Source organism: Rousettus aegyptiacus, unplaced genomic scaffold (assembly GCF_014176215.1).
Source record: "Rousettus aegyptiacus isolate mRouAeg1 unplaced genomic scaffold, mRouAeg1.p scaffold_m13_p_5, whole genome shotgun sequence".
Classification (NCBI taxonomy): domain Eukaryota; kingdom Metazoa; phylum Chordata; class Mammalia; order Chiroptera; family Pteropodidae; genus Rousettus; species Rousettus aegyptiacus.
This window is the reverse complement of record NW_023416308.1, coordinates 116,246,551-116,261,271: the sequence shown is the minus strand read 5'-3', so window position 1 is coordinate 116,261,271 and position 14,721 is coordinate 116,246,551. Positions and strand designations below refer to the sequence as shown.

At 48.8% G+C, this 14,721-nt stretch overlaps 1 protein-coding gene and 1 pseudogene across 1 annotated transcript; one reads left to right on the top strand and one right to left on the bottom strand.

The window, feature by feature from the left end:
* Nucleotides 1–29: 29 nt before the first annotated feature.
* Nucleotides 30–14,223, bottom strand: VPS51 (VPS51 subunit of GARP complex). Its single transcript, XM_016119377.2, has 10 exons — nucleotides 13,827–14,223; nucleotides 13,207–13,336; nucleotides 3,819–3,965; nucleotides 3,518–3,737; nucleotides 2,672–3,389; nucleotides 2,081–2,296; nucleotides 1,676–1,894; nucleotides 1,124–1,245; nucleotides 950–1,037; nucleotides 30–408 (listed from the first exon to the last, which is right to left on the bottom strand). The coding sequence occupies exons 1-10, from the start codon at nucleotides 14,049–14,051 to the stop codon at nucleotides 148–150; spliced, it is 2,346 nt and encodes a 781-aa protein (XP_015974863.2). The 5' UTR covers nucleotides 14,052–14,223; the 3' UTR covers nucleotides 30–147.
* Nucleotides 10,793–10,911, top strand: LOC118603561 (annotated as a pseudogene).
* Nucleotides 14,224–14,721: the final 498 nt, after the last annotated feature.

Here is a 14,721-nt window from a genome sequence, read left to right as displayed (position 1 = left end):
CCCAGCAAGTCCCGCCCCAGCACGCGAGAGGGAGGAGACAGTACGTCTTTATTGGGCAGGTCTTGAGGCCGGAGAGGAAGGGCCCAGCAGGCGGGGGACCAGCGGACGCGCAGGTCAGAATCAGGGCGACCTGGCAAGCAGCCAGGCCTAGCCGCGCTCGCAGATGACCTCGACAACACTGGGTTCCATGGGCACTGGGTCTGGGCAGCGTAGAGCAGCTGAAGCCACCACTTCATCCAACAGCAGGTGCACAAGCTCCTCGTCAGCCACAAAGCGCCACAGGTAGAGCTGCAGGAAGTGGCAGTCCACCTGCACCTGCTGCAGCCCGTAGCGCCCAAAGGTGCGCAGGCGCACGCACTCCAGCAGCGTCTTCAGGCTGATCTTGATGATGCCGGTCAGCACGGACACCTGCAGGGAGGGACAGAGACACAGGGATGCAGCGCCACGATAGCAGGTGTTACAGAGGGGCACCCACGTTCTGGGCGGCGGCCAGAGAGACAATAAAATGCCAGTAGCTGTGATGGGGTGGGAAGCCCCAGGTAAGAGGGAGGAATGCAGAGGCAGACACTGAGGTCATCACTGACACGGGGAGGGGGAGGCCTGCTGAGTTAGAACACCAGGTTCCTGAGCTTCGGCTGTGCTGGGAGCACGGACCATGGTGCGAATGGAGTGAACCCAGGACTACTATGGGGGCAAGGGCAAGGGCCAAAGAGGCATACTAGATTGGCACCTAGACTCAGGCTAGGAGCACACAAAGGTCAGAGCAGAGGGCCATGGGTAGTGGCTGTGGGGCTCTGGACTACCGGTCACTCCAAGAAATAGCCCTGAGACAGACGGGGGGGGGGGGGGGGAGTCGGGCAGAGTCCTAAGGCTCCCTGGACCAGTGTGGGGGCTGCTTCAGCCAAACTTCTCACGGGCCCCTAGAAGGCAAGGCCAGTGGGGACGGGACCTTGTTGAACTCCACAGGGCTGAACACGTCAATACGTTCAGAGAACAGCTTCTGGATGTTGCTCAAGAGGTTGGTGTCCATTGGGGCACTGCATGGGAGAAACGAGCATTCAGAGCCTGCCCTGCATCCCGTTCGCCTTTGTCCATTCTCCTAGGGGCTACCTGACCAACAGACCTGGGTGTGTAGCTGGGTGCATAGCGGCCCTGCTGCCGAGAGCTGCTGTACACGGAGAAGGTCCTCTTGCTGGAGTCGCTGCTCTGGGCCTTGCGAACGCCCTCCTCGTACAGGAGCCCCACCTGGTGGTGGAAGGCGGCACTGCAAAGAGGCCCAAGCAAGGGGAACCTCCAGCCCACCAGGTGCCCTGGGCAAGGGCCAAGGATGCCCTAAGTTACACACTCATTTGCTATAAGAATCACACTTGTTATAAGAATCACAGGGTAGGCGGGGCCTGGTACCTAGATGGTCCCCTGTCACTACAGAACTGGTGGAGCGGGGCTAACATGGGACATAAGAGTTGGTACATAAGAGGCCTTGATTTTCTGGGTTGCTCTGGGCCTCAGCCTCCTCCTAGGTGAAATGGGAGCGGTAATGCCACAATCCAAGGCTGAAGAGGAACAAGTGCCTGGGTGCACGCACTGCCGGGTCCCCACTGTCTTGATCCTCAGAGGGTGGTTCCCCGGCACCCGCAGCCTGCATCAGGGTCCCCCTGGCCAACCTGGGCAGCACCTGCACGTCAATAGCCGTCGTGTCCTCCACCACCCGCTTCATGACAGCACGCACGTTCCGGGGCTCCAGGGTACTGAGCCAGTCCCGGGTCTCCACACTCTTGCGCAGCATCTGCGATATGACCAGGCCCTGCACCTTCACATAGTGGGTCAGCAGCCGCCGTGCTGTCTCCCTGGCCTCCGCACACAGTGTGCTCACGGGCGTCACTGGAGATTGGTCCTGAGCCAGGGATGCAGAGAACGGAGAGGCAGTGGGTACTGGGGGCAGCTCAGGGACCTCTGCCAACCATGAGTTCGGCGCAGGCTCGGCACAGGCAGCTGGCCCGAGTCTGACCATGAGGGCACCGTCCAGCCTCCTGTGTTCCTAGCACCACCGTGCCCTGCCCTGCTATGAACTGGCAGTTACCTGCACCAGAAACTGCTCATCAGTGAGGGTGAGGATGTAGGAGATGGTGGCTGTCTCATAGTCCAGGCAGAGGCGGGAGAGGAGCAGGAGCAGGGCAGGTGGCGTGGCACCCCCTTTCTCCCCAGGGCTGTCACAGAAGCTCTGAGCTGTCTGGCACATGGAGCGGATGAAGCCCACGATGAGGCCCTCACGGACGCCCTGGCTGCAGAACTCACCCTGTGAGAAGATGGGGCCCGGATGTACGGCAGGTCCCCTTTTCCGGGCAGGGGCTGCTAGTGACCCTCTGCTGGGACCCTACATGCCCTGGTCCCTCTCAATGGGACGGCTTCTTCCTGCATTTCAGAGCAGCCACACTGCTGAGGGAAGGGCGTGCGGGAGACTGAGCCAGCGCTGGCAACACTGCTTGCAGATGCCCCCAGACCTTTCCCCACCCCTCCAGGCTGCGCCAGCCTTTCTCATGACAGCTGGAAACTGCATCCAGAGTGTGTGGGGGCAAGAACTGCATGCCTGGTAACTGCTGACCTGCAGCATGAATAAAAGAATACCCCAAAAAAGAGAGAAAAAAAAAAAAAAGCCAGGGCCAGGCCATACCCGGAAGTAGGGCTTGTTGGAGAAGGACACCTCCTTGGCAGTGAAGAGATGCACAGCAGCCAGCGAGGCTTTGATGTGGCTCAGGATGGAGCTGGCCACGTTGGTCAGCAACTCGGCCAGGCCAGGGCCTTCTTTCCCCGCCAGGCGAGGTGCCGCCAGCGCTTGCCGCACGTCGGTGAGGCAGCCCAGGAAGGCCGCCCGCAGGCCGTGCAGGTGGTGGCCCAGGCGCTCGCGGGCCACTCGCTCCACGATCTCCGTGGCAGCCTCAGCCAGCCCCGCAGCAGCCAGCAGGGCCCCGGGTGCCCGCAGGCGGCGGTGGAAGCGGTCCAGCGCCCGCACCAGCAGCGAGTTGTCGCCGCCACCCTGCTCCTGCGCCAGCCGCCTCTCTACCAGCGCAAAGTAGCGGCCGCCCAGCTCCTGGGCGAAAGCTGCCAGCTTCTCAGCACCCGCTGGGCCCTGGGCCGCAAACAGCTCCTGGTAGGCCGCCGCCACCTGGCAGAGGCCACCAACAAAGCCGCTGCCTCCTCGGTCGGTGAATTCTAACACGTCTGGGGCGGGAGGGGAGGGCCCCAGCTCGGCCTCCAGGCTTCTCAGCTCCTCCTCCAGCCGCCCGCGGGCGTGTGCCAGGAACTCCTCGCATAGTTCCTCGGCGGGTTCCCCGAGGGCCAGCAGCAGCTCCACACACTCCGCCTGCTCGGGGGCGCCCGAGCCGCCCTCCCTGTGGGGGGGGGGGGAGATTGCAGGGAAAGGCGAGAAAACGGAATTCGGGCTGGGGACGAGGGAGACTGGAAAGCTCCGGGCAGGCCCAGGAGCCCAGCGGAGTGCGACGAGGGTCCGGGGCCGCACCTGAAGCGCTGCCGAAGCTGCTGGGCCAGGCGAGCCGTGATGACCTGGCAGTCGTCCTGGATGGCGCGGAACGACGGCAGGTGCTGGTACTGCTGCAGCACGGCGCGCGCGCGGCCCTGGTAGCGCACCGCCTGCCCGTAGGCGCCCAGCTCCACGCACTTGGTGAGGCGCGAGGGCAGCTCGAAGAGGAACTGCAGCTTCCGCAGCAGCGCGTGGACCCCTGGGGGACGAGGGCAGGTGTTTTTAGCCCCAAAGCCGCACGGGCCGCCCACCTTAGCACCCGCTCTGGGGCGGGGCCCACCTGCCAGCTTGGTGATGCGCTCGTGGCGGTCCTGCAGCGTGGCACTGATACGCGCGCTGAAGTCCGTGATCACTGCCATGTTAGTGGCCAGCCGGTCCATCTCGTCCTCCATCTTCCGGAAATCGTTCTTCATCTTCCGGATGGTGTCTGGGAAGGCAAGGGCACAGGAGAGGGAAAAGGAGACGAGGGGTGTAGAGGCGGCAGCACCCGACTTGCTACACAGCCCAGATGCTCTCACACACGCCCCCTTCCCAAACGCGCTTAGCTGCTACGCAAGGGTGGTGCCGACGGTTCAGTGCATAAGGGCTGCAGTGGTGCTTGGTCACAGTAAGTTAGGGAGGAGGGTCACGTCAGTGCAGCAGAGCACCCATTCTGTGCCCCTAGCCCTGATGCAATGGGAAGATGGCCCGTGGAGCCGCAGTCCCTGCCCAGAGACTATGCCCAGATGCAAAACGAGGCACAGGGCACCTGGCAAGGACCTGTCTGCTTGGCCCCACCGGCAGCTTCCATGCTGTGTATTGCCTGGCATGGGGGAGACAATAAATATTTATTATCTCCTTTCCAGACTTCCCAAGCCCTTTCACTCTGCCTTCTAGGACACCGCCGTCTCCTCTGAAGGGTCCTTTCCCTTTTTTCTGACAGAGAACCAGGAGGCGGTTCTCCCTGGTGCCTCTGGGCCCCGCCCCAAAACATTTCTAGATAGGTTCTACTCTTCCCTTCAAGATCCCAGTTTCTTTGAAGACCATGCCATCGAACTACACCCCTCCTGTTGCTGTCCCCGCTGTCCTCTTTGCCAGGTCTCTCAGTTCCTGATCACTGTTTCCCCAGGAGGAAGGAGAAACATTCCATCACAGGAGACTTAAATTCACCTCTACCAATCCATTACTGATTGAGTGGTCAAAAACCATGCGAAGCTACAGAAGACCTAAATAACCAATATGGTAGACCTACCTGATTTATACTGAATTCTTTTCAAGACTCCACAGAATATAACAAAACCTTACCACATACTAGATCATAAGGAAAATCTCAATAAATTTACAAGTGAATTGAAATTGTACAGACAGCATTTTCATTATAATGCAAACCTCATTCTTAACCAGCTATTGGGTCAGAAAGGAAATCAAAACTGAAATCGAGGCGTATGTAAAAGATCACAACAATGGAAAAACTATAAATCGGAGCCTACAGGATACAGCTAAACGTATAGTCAGAAAAAAATTAGTCTTAAATTCTTACATTAATAAACTGGAATAAACATTCAACTCAAGAAGTTAGAAAAAGTACTTCAAAACAAAGCGGAAGGATGAATTAATAAAGTTAAAAGCAGAAATTAAAACATTTTTTAAATGGAAGAATAAATAAATCAGATCAGGGTCGCTGAAAAAAATAAATAAAAATAAAATATGTTAGTTAACCTAATTTTTAAAAAGGAAAAAAATAAACGACATAAAAAATAAGGGGAGAAATAATCACAGATACACAAAAGAATCACAGATATAACTTTGCTCAATTCCACGTAAAAAAACCTGAAAAACTGGATGAAACAGATAACTTGCTACAAAAATAAAAGTTATCTAACTGGATTCCAGAAGAACAGAAAACATAGACATGGAGGATAGAGAATGTTATCAAGGAAAGACTGTCCTTCCCTTCCACACACAGGTGCCAGACCCACAGGCTGTCACCGGGGTGCTGCCACAGCTGTGAAAGACAGCTCATCCCAAAGTGCTGTATAAGCAGTGCTCCAGCAGAGGAAATGAGAAAAGCTGTCACATCGGTCTGTGGCACAAACAAAACACTGACATGAAAACATGACAAAGCTCAAAAATGAAAATGACACATTCATATCTTTTCTGAATGGAGAATTAGATAAACAAATGGAAATGTACAGATAAACTAGCAAACAGAATCCGGCAATGTATTACAAAACTAATTGACAAAATATATTTAAATGGTTTTTAGTCTATGAATTAAGGATAGGTAGAATACTTAATTTACTATATTAATAGATGCGAGACAATTCAACATCTATTCTTGATTTTTTTAAAAAGGCTCAATGAATTATGAACAGCTGAATATTTCCCTCCCCTCCACCAAATGGCACTGCTTGAAGCATCCCATTAGAATCGGAAACATGGCCAGGACGACCTTGATCACCTCTGCTGTCTAACATTGTTCTGGGGATACTAGCCAACCCAGTTAGACTCCAGAAATATAGAGATATACAAATTGGAAAGGAGGTAAAATTATCTCTATTTGCAGATAATATATATGTATATAATTGTATAAATAGAAAACCCTAAAGAGTCACTGAAAACATTACTACAAACAAGAGAATTAAATAAGGTGACTGAGTATGAAATGAATATAAAGAAATCAGCAGCATTAAGCAACAGTATTCGCAGTATTCACACACCAGTTAGAAGACACACTAGAAGAAAAAGAACCCATTTTTTAATAGCAATTTTAAAAGATCGAAATATCTAGAAATATAAGAAATGTTCAACATTTAAATGACAAACCTTTTTGTTACCAAAGAATATACCAGAAAGCCTGAAGAAGTGAAGACATATCACAATCTTGGATAAGAAGCCCAGTATCATGTCAATTCTCCCTACAGATTTAACTTGATCCAATAAAAATTTAAGAGACCATTTTTATTCTTTTGAAAAATATAATATTCAGATGGAAAATAAGAATGCACAAAAATTTTGGAAGTGAAAAGTAGTGAGGGGAAACTAGCCTTACTATAATTTAAAACATTTGTACAACTTTATATCATAATAATTTAAAGTGTGTGGCACTGGTACATGAACAATTAGAGATCAATTGAACAAAACAGAGGTTTTTTGTGTTTTTTTTTAAAATCCAGAAACATAAAGAAATTTACTATTATGATAAAGACAGCATTTCAAGTAAGTGGGGAAAAGACAAAACATTCAATAAATAGTTTTGGGACAAAGCAAGTCATTTGAAACAGAATTATAGTGGGATTCAGACCTCATACCTTACACACACACACTCACACACACATACGGCAGATCGACCGAAGTTTAAATGTGATTTAAAAACATAATAGCGAGAGTATGTGAAGAAAATCTGGGAGTTTTTAAATATTAGGGATGAAAAGGGTCTTGCTAAGAAACATCTCGAACTCAGAAGTCATCAAAAAGATTAATAATAATGTTTGCTCTACCAAAACCTCCATGAACTAAATCAAAAGACACACTCAAAAAAGAACTGCCAGTCATATCATATAGCATGACTTTTCCTTAGTATGTGAAGAATTCTCATCAATCATTATGAAAAAGAACAACAATTCTATAGAATAACAGGAAAAGGACATGAACAGGCAGTTCACAAACAAGGATATCAAACAGTTTTTAAACACACATAAAGATATTCAACCTTGCTCACAAATTACAACTACACAGAGACACCAGTTTTCACCTCTCAGATTGACAAAGGTTGAAAATTTCGGTAATGGCGTTGGCCATAGTGTGTAGAAACAGGCATTCTTTTGTTTGCTGGTGGTTGTGCAAACTGCTGAGTACTTATGGGACGGAATCTGGCAATATCAACTGCAGTTACCTGTGAACCTTTGCACACCCACAGCTGGTCCGTGCATGGCACCTGGACCATGGGAACATTCTGTGAGCGGTATTGGGGCAGCAGCCCAACTTGGGGAGACAGCCAGAAGGGTGAGGTGAGGAGAAAAGCATCAACAACAAAGACAAGGAAAATAAAAGCGAACAAAGAGACACAAAAATTGCAGGGAAAAAAAATTGGCAGAGAAAATCGAAGAAAAAGAACTGCACAAGAACCCACAGAGCTAAAATCTGCAGAGCAATTAAGAGACCAAAAAAATTACAAGAAGAGGTAGACGGTCAGCAGGATGAACTTTTCATGTTAGCAACACAGTCTTATGGGACAAGACCACTGACCCTTAACTGGAAATATAAGTCACATAATATAAAACGTTTATTCTATTATTTGGGGCCCCTGGTTCAAGTGGCTTTTATCTTGTTGGAAAATGACGACTGCATTGCCAACTCATGGACAGTGAACTAACAGACATAGCACGGTGTGCAGTTAAAAACAGTAAAAGCAGAACAAAGGCAAAAGATGGAAGGTCACATGCCGGACCACGGGCTGATGATCATGGAGAGGCGTGGAAGTTCATGAGGCGTTTCATCTCCCCACAATGAATTCTTGTTTTCACTTACAAACCACTTACCCCGCAATACGACCTCAGCCCAGGTCTGACAAATGCTACCATCAGAAGAGCAGATTCTTTCTAGAGTGGCTGTTTGGGCCCATGGCACACAGGTGCTACCTCAAAAATGAAACCTGAGTCTGACTTCCAAAGGAAAAAAAATCCAAAAACTAAGTTGCCATTAAAACAGAGTCAAAGGAAACCCAGTACTGGTGTCATCGTTGCTGACTGCATATACACAGAGCCATTAAAATGGAAATAGAAGTGGCACCATACCAAAAAAAAAAGAAAAGAAAACCATCCATACTTCTGAGTAATGAAGAAGAATACACTGTATATCTTTGAAGCATTTCAAGCCTGTTAAGAAAAGCAGCCCGCACTCAGGCCAACAATAACCTTCTGGTTGCTAGCTACCCAGAGATGAGAGCGGGCGGTAACCGGCTGGAGGTGGCCTTGCTGGTCATACCGGTGTTCCATTTGTGAAACCCACGGAGCTGCCCATTTAGGACCTGTGCATTTTCTGCGTGCCTTACCGACTCAATAAAGTTTATAGTTGGTTGTCGCTGTTTTTGCCAGGGAAACGGAGGGGATGGGATTTTCACGGCACAGCCTTTGGGAGCTTTCCGATTATGAAACAGATAAATGCATTAATCCATAAATGCATGCAATGTCTACAGCAGAGGTCGGCAGAGTATAGCCTGCAGACCAAACCCGGCTTGACACCTGTTTGGTTTTTGTTTTTTTAAATTGGGATATAACTGACATCCCACAAAATTCAGTGCGTTTCCATATATTTAGTATATTCACAAGGTTGTGTAACCAATGTCACTATCCAATTCTAGAATATTTCCTCACCCCAAAAAGAAACCATACACCCTAAAAGAAACCCCTTAGTAGTTACTCCCCATTTCTGCCACGCCTCAGTCCCTGGCAACCATTAATCCATCTTCTGTTTCTGTGGATTTGCCTATTCTGTACCCTTAACATAAATGGGATTATGCAACATGCAGCCTTTTGTCTTGCTTCTTTCACTCATCATGTTTTCCAGGTTCGTCTACATTGTAGCAAGTGACAGCACGTCATGTTTTTATGAATAATATTCCATTGTGTGGATCGACCACTTTTGTTTATCCATTCATCAGCTGGTGGCCATTTGCGTTGCTTCCATTTTTTGGCTACTATGAGTAACGCTCCTATAATCATTTGTGTACATGTTTTTTGTGAACGTGCATTTTCAGTTCTTTTCAGTATATTCCTAGGAGCAGAATTGCTGAGCCATGTGGTAACTCTATGCTTAGGTTTTCAAGAAAAGGCCAAACCGTTTTCGGGGACAGCGTTCTGCACTCCCACCAGGTATTTATGAGGGTTCCCAATCTTCGCCGTCTTCACCAGTGTTTGCTATATTCCATTTTTTGGAAATCTTACTGGGTGTGTGATGGTATCTCACAGTGGTTCAGATCTGCATTTCCCTAATAAGTAGGGATGCCAAGCATCTTTACACGTACTCATTTGTCATTTGGAGAAATGTGTATTTCAATCCTTTACTCATTTTTAAATAGGGTTATTTGTCTTTTTAGTTTAATTCAGGTTTTTTTTGTTTTTTTTTAATGCATATAGTACCTGGTCTTCCTAGGTGGTCTCCCATCCAAGTACTAACCAGGCCTGACCCTGCTTAGCTTTCCAGATCAGACATCGGGCTTGTTCAGGGTGGCATGGCTGTAGACCATGGACTGTGGCTCCACTGGGGCACAAACTGAGGACCTTCTGTGTGTAAAGCACACATGCTAACCGCTACACTATGGAACCACAGTCTTTTTAGTTCTAAGTTGTAAAAGTTCAATATTTCCGACATTAAATCCTCATTAGATACATGATTTGCAAATATTTTCTCTGATGCTGTGGGCTGTCCTATCATTTTCTTGACAGTGTCCTTTGAAGCACATGATTTTAATTCTGATGAAGTCCAACTCATCTATTTTTTCCCATTACGTGTGCTTTGGTCTCTATAAAAAAAAAAAACCCACACTCCTGTGCATCTCCTGTACTCTCAACACTCCACCGCAACACTGCTTCGCATCTGCCTCCAGAGTGTGGGTTTCCACACATCAAGCAATTCTGAGACACCAGCTGGGTGTCGCAGAATTAAACTTAATTCTGACACTATCTACCTGGAGCTCGTGTTGGACCTCACAGGTTAAGGGCTCAGTCCCACAAGACAACCTTTACCCCAAGTCAGGTGTCAACTGCAAGTCCAAGTTGTCACCTGTGCTTCTGACTGACCGGCTATGAATCGGAGGTTCCCAAGACCCCTTCCTCAGGTTCAATCAGTTTTGCTAGAGCATCTCGCAGAACTCAGGAAAACGGTTATCAGATCACCCATTGATACCAAAAGAATACAACTCAGGAACAGTGGAAGAGATGCTTAGAGCAAGGTACGTGAGAAGGGGCACAGAGCTTCTATGCCCTCTCGGGCCTGCCACTCTCCCAATCCCTCCATGTCTTCATCAACCTGGATGCTCTCCAAATCTGGTCCTTTTGGGTTTTTATGAAGGCTTCATCACATTGGCATGATTAAGTAAAGCACTGCCACTCAATCTGAACTCAATCTCCAGCCTCCCTCCTCTCCCCAGAAGTCTTGGGGGTGGGGCTCAAAGTTCAACTGTCTAATCAAGTGCTTGGTTCTCCTGACAACCTGTCCTGACCCCTGGGTTATCATGTGGCTTTCAAAAAAAAAAAAAAAAAAATCACCTCTTTAGTCTCTGGCCATGCAACCCTGAACAAGCCAGATCTCATCTGATCTTGGAAGCTAAGCAGGGTCAGGCCTGGTTAGTACTTGGATGGGAGACCACCTGGGAAGACTAGGTGCTGTAGGTGCAAAAAAATGAAGGAAGGAAGGAAGGAAGGAAGGAAGGAAGGAAGGAAGGAATCATAAGTTGACAAGGTCCTTGCAATCTGTGAGGTCAACCAAAGGTTGGCTCACCTAAAAAAAAAGTAAAATAAATAAAATAAAAAAATCACCTCATTAACATATATTCAAGAGTGGTAGAAAGAGGCTTGTTATATAAATAACAAAAGACATCCATTTTTACCTTTATTGATCTGGAGCTATTTCAGGAACTTGGAACAAAGCTAAATATTATAACAAAAGATGCCACTCGGTGCTCATATAGGAAGTTACAGGGGGCTGAAGGCCTACATTAGTAACCTGTTTTCACTAACTGAAAGAAATCCAAAGACTCCTGCAGCCTCCCCCTCCCTTGTCCCACTGATAAGCACTCCATATGCTAATGTTCTGTCCAAGCTTATCAACTGCTTGTTTTGGAATGCTCTCTTCATTAAGCTTCTAAGACATCCGGGCTCCTGGTTGTCCTCAAACCTCCCCAAATGTGTTTCCTTTATGAGCTCCTTCCCTTCATGACTCTGAAAGTCAGGATGCCCCAGGGCTCAGTGCACTGACTACTTCTCTTCATTCAGTCTCCTCTCTCCCTAGGAGATTTCATCTTGTTCCATGTACTCAAGTTCTAGCCTTCTCTGAACTCCAGATCCCTCAACCAATTCCAAAAGATAGTGAATCGCTTCACTTTTCCACTGCTGACACCCTGGCCCATGCCATCAGCATCATGCCTGGACTGCTACAATAGTCCCCTGATGGGTATCTCTGCCACTCTTGCCTCGCTAAAGTTCATTTTCAACAATGTGGACTGAGTGGTCCTTTTGAAACAATAGTCAAGTCACCCATTCTTCAGCTCATTTCTTCTGAGTAAAGAGCAGGATCCTTACAAGTCTTTCTTCAAAGCCTGTACTCCTGCTGCTTTATCCCCCGTCCTCCATTGCTGGCTCTTTCTCATCAAGACCTCACTCGAATGTTACCACCTATGGGGCATCTTCTCATACCTACCCTAGCTAAAGGTGGACCCCCCATACACGTTACTCTTTTCCTCTCACCCTATTTTTTTCTTATAGCACTTACTACCTTTATTTGTGTACTCATTTATTGTGTCTCCCCAACTAGAACGTAGGCTCCAGGCAGGAGCTTGATCTAGCTGGTTCGTTGCTATATCCCCAAAGTGCAGAACAGTGCTTGGCCCGAGAGAGAGAGAGAGAGAGAGAGAGAGAGAGAGAGAGGAGAGAGAAAGGCATTCAGTGAATATTTCTTGAATTACCGTCTTTATAGATTTAGAACCCTTGACACTAAAACATACTTTATTATTTTCTCCCTCTTTCTTAGGAAAAAGATAACAAATCATCCCTATTAAGCAAGAGCTAAGTGTCAAAAAATTATATATATTCTAACAAATAGAAAAAGGTAATGTTTGCAAAATTCCCGTGAGAAATTTCTCAGCACAGAAACTATGGTTTCTTGCTGTCTGATTCTGATATTAGCAAATAGAAAGATACCTATTTACTGAAACTGCTTCAAATTAGATAAAAGAACAATGACGAAGTGTTATTACACTGACCATTGTGACACTAGCAGAGTGAGAGACACCAGAATGCACCCCAAAGAGGTTCATGGAACAGTCCACGGACAGCAGGCAGACCCTCAGGATCTGCCTCCAGGACTAAGTACATACCAGTCCAAAATTATTACAAAAGTCTGAGTAGTGCATTCTCTCAACACAAGACAGAAGCTACTGTGGAAGACAGCTGAACATTGTCTAGCACTGTCCTGAAGAGAGAATAAAGGGAACAGAAGGAAAAATAACTCTTAACATGATCTTTGTGTCTCTTAATGTCATACATTTTCTCTTTGCTTAATTAAAAAAAAAAAAAAAAAAAAAGAAGGAGAAAGAAAAAAAGAAAGAGGCATGCCCATCCTCAAGACAGAGCTGGACCAGAGAAGAAAGCTGCCACTAATGAAAGAAATGAATACCTACTAAGGCATCCTAAGAGTCAGGGATTCTGAGGATTTCAGATAAATTCACTTTATTTAAAAATTTCATTTGTCCTTTCTCCCCTTTGGTCCTTAAAATAACCCTCTGAGAGCAGCTATTACCTCTACAATCTTCTGACCACAAAAGTTCTGAGAGACAGAGGTGAGAGTGGATTAATGTCAGGACAGGACTGGAATCTCGGTCTCCTCCCTCTAAATACCCTGCTAGTTTCCCCAGCACAGGGGGAGGAACTGGGGGAGCTGGGGCTCTGAGACGTGTGTCAAGTGGGAATCACCTGTGGCCGAGATGAACTTGTTGTAGTTCTCATAGACCAGGGTCTGCATGTCGCTGTCTAGAGACCGGATTTGCCGCACCATGTCCGTCTCACTGTCCATCAGCTGGGCCAGAGGACATTCTCTACGTAGCTGAAGGAAATTGGGTGGTTAGTATTCAGGTTTGAGGGTTCTCATGTCCCCCCGCCTTCCCCCTAACTGGAAGGCTTTTGGTGCAAGAAACTCCTGATGCCACCCCTGCCAGAAATCCCAAAACGGAGCCTATAAGTGGCATGGCTCAGGAGTTACTAGGTTTGGGGGACCCTATCTGGGGTTTGTCCGCATTTGAAATCCTCAGACTCAGTCAACTAAGTCCCAGGCTTGTGTCTGTCGGCGTCTGGATCACGCCCCCTGTCCCGGGCCTATCAGAACATCAGGAGACCTCAGACTCCACATAAGAGCAGTCAACTCCGCCCACGCCCCCGACTCCAGTTGTGCCCCAACTGCCAGGCCGTGGGTCGTCCTGGGCGAGGGTCACCTTCCTCTTGTGAACCCGTTTCCTTCACCCCCGCAACAAAATCGGAGGCATGATCTGGGGGTGCAGCACATCGGGGGCCTGGTTCCCCCCCCCACATACACCTACCTTGTCCAGATACACTTCCGGGTCGAAGTGCGCCCCGTTGAGATCTGTCGGGTCCAGGGGGTCCGGCCCTGCGCTGCGCCCCGCAGCCTCCCCCTCCGAGAGGCCGTAGTAAAGCTTCAGCATTCCGTGCGCCTTCCGCCGACGCTCCGGAGCCTCTTCCTCGGGCCCCTCCGGGGAGTCCCCAGGTCCAGACCCCGGGCCAGGCCCAGCGGCTGCCGCCGCCATCACTCCACCTGCAGCCCACCGGCTGGAAAGGAGACCTGGAGAAGCCACTTCCGGGAACCATAAAGTTATTGTTGCAATGAGGCAGTCCTTCAAGCGAAACGTTCCCCTGCTGCCGTGGGTCCTTCGAGACTAGAGTTCCTCCGCACGTTTCCTCCCCGAACGAAGAGGTTCCGGGAGAGCCCTGGGTTCCCCGAGCATCTCTAGTGGAAGTTTCTGTGGAACTAGTCAGGTCGCTGCCCTCGCAGATGAAAGTAGAGTGGCGGCTCCCAACCCCGCACCCCCGCACCCCCACAGGCAAGAGCCCGCGGAATATGTCCCTAGATGCAGTGGTTGGAGCGCGAGCTGTAACAGCCAGAGAGCGTGTGCCTGGCATCCTGCCCACCGCCTCGTTACCTGGGCAGCGGCTGTTTCACCTCAATTCCTAAAATTGGGGTACGCACTCCACAGGGGGCTGCGAAGATTAAATGCACGGTATAGTACGCCGCACGGTACCTCTAGCGCGGTGTCTTTCGAGGCTTGGTTCGGAATTGCCTTCAGACTTAAACTGTGGTGCGTTTTAAAACTCTGGGCTTCCCCCAGACCTAGCTAGCTTCTTTTTTCAAAGTCCACAAGTAGTTCTGGTGCACTTCGACGTACCGTGTTTAGAAGACAGATTCGGCAGTTCTTAAGT

What these genes read in the sequence shown, in the direction of transcription:
- VPS51 (XM_016119377.2), bottom strand. Translation starts at nt 14,051, where the DNA reads ATGGCGGCGGCAGCCGCTGGGCCTGGCCCGGGGTCTGGACCTGGGGAC. An exon ending in CAAGTTCATCTCGGCCACAG is followed by an intron (nt 3,966 to 13,206) that starts GTGATTCCCACT and finishes TTGCCTTCCCAG; the next exon opens with ACACCATCCGGAAGATGAAG. An exon ending in CGACGGCTATTGACGTGCAG is followed by an intron (nt 1,246 to 1,675) that starts GTGCTGCCCAGG and finishes TTCCACCACCAG; the next exon opens with GTGGGGCTCCTGTACGAGGA.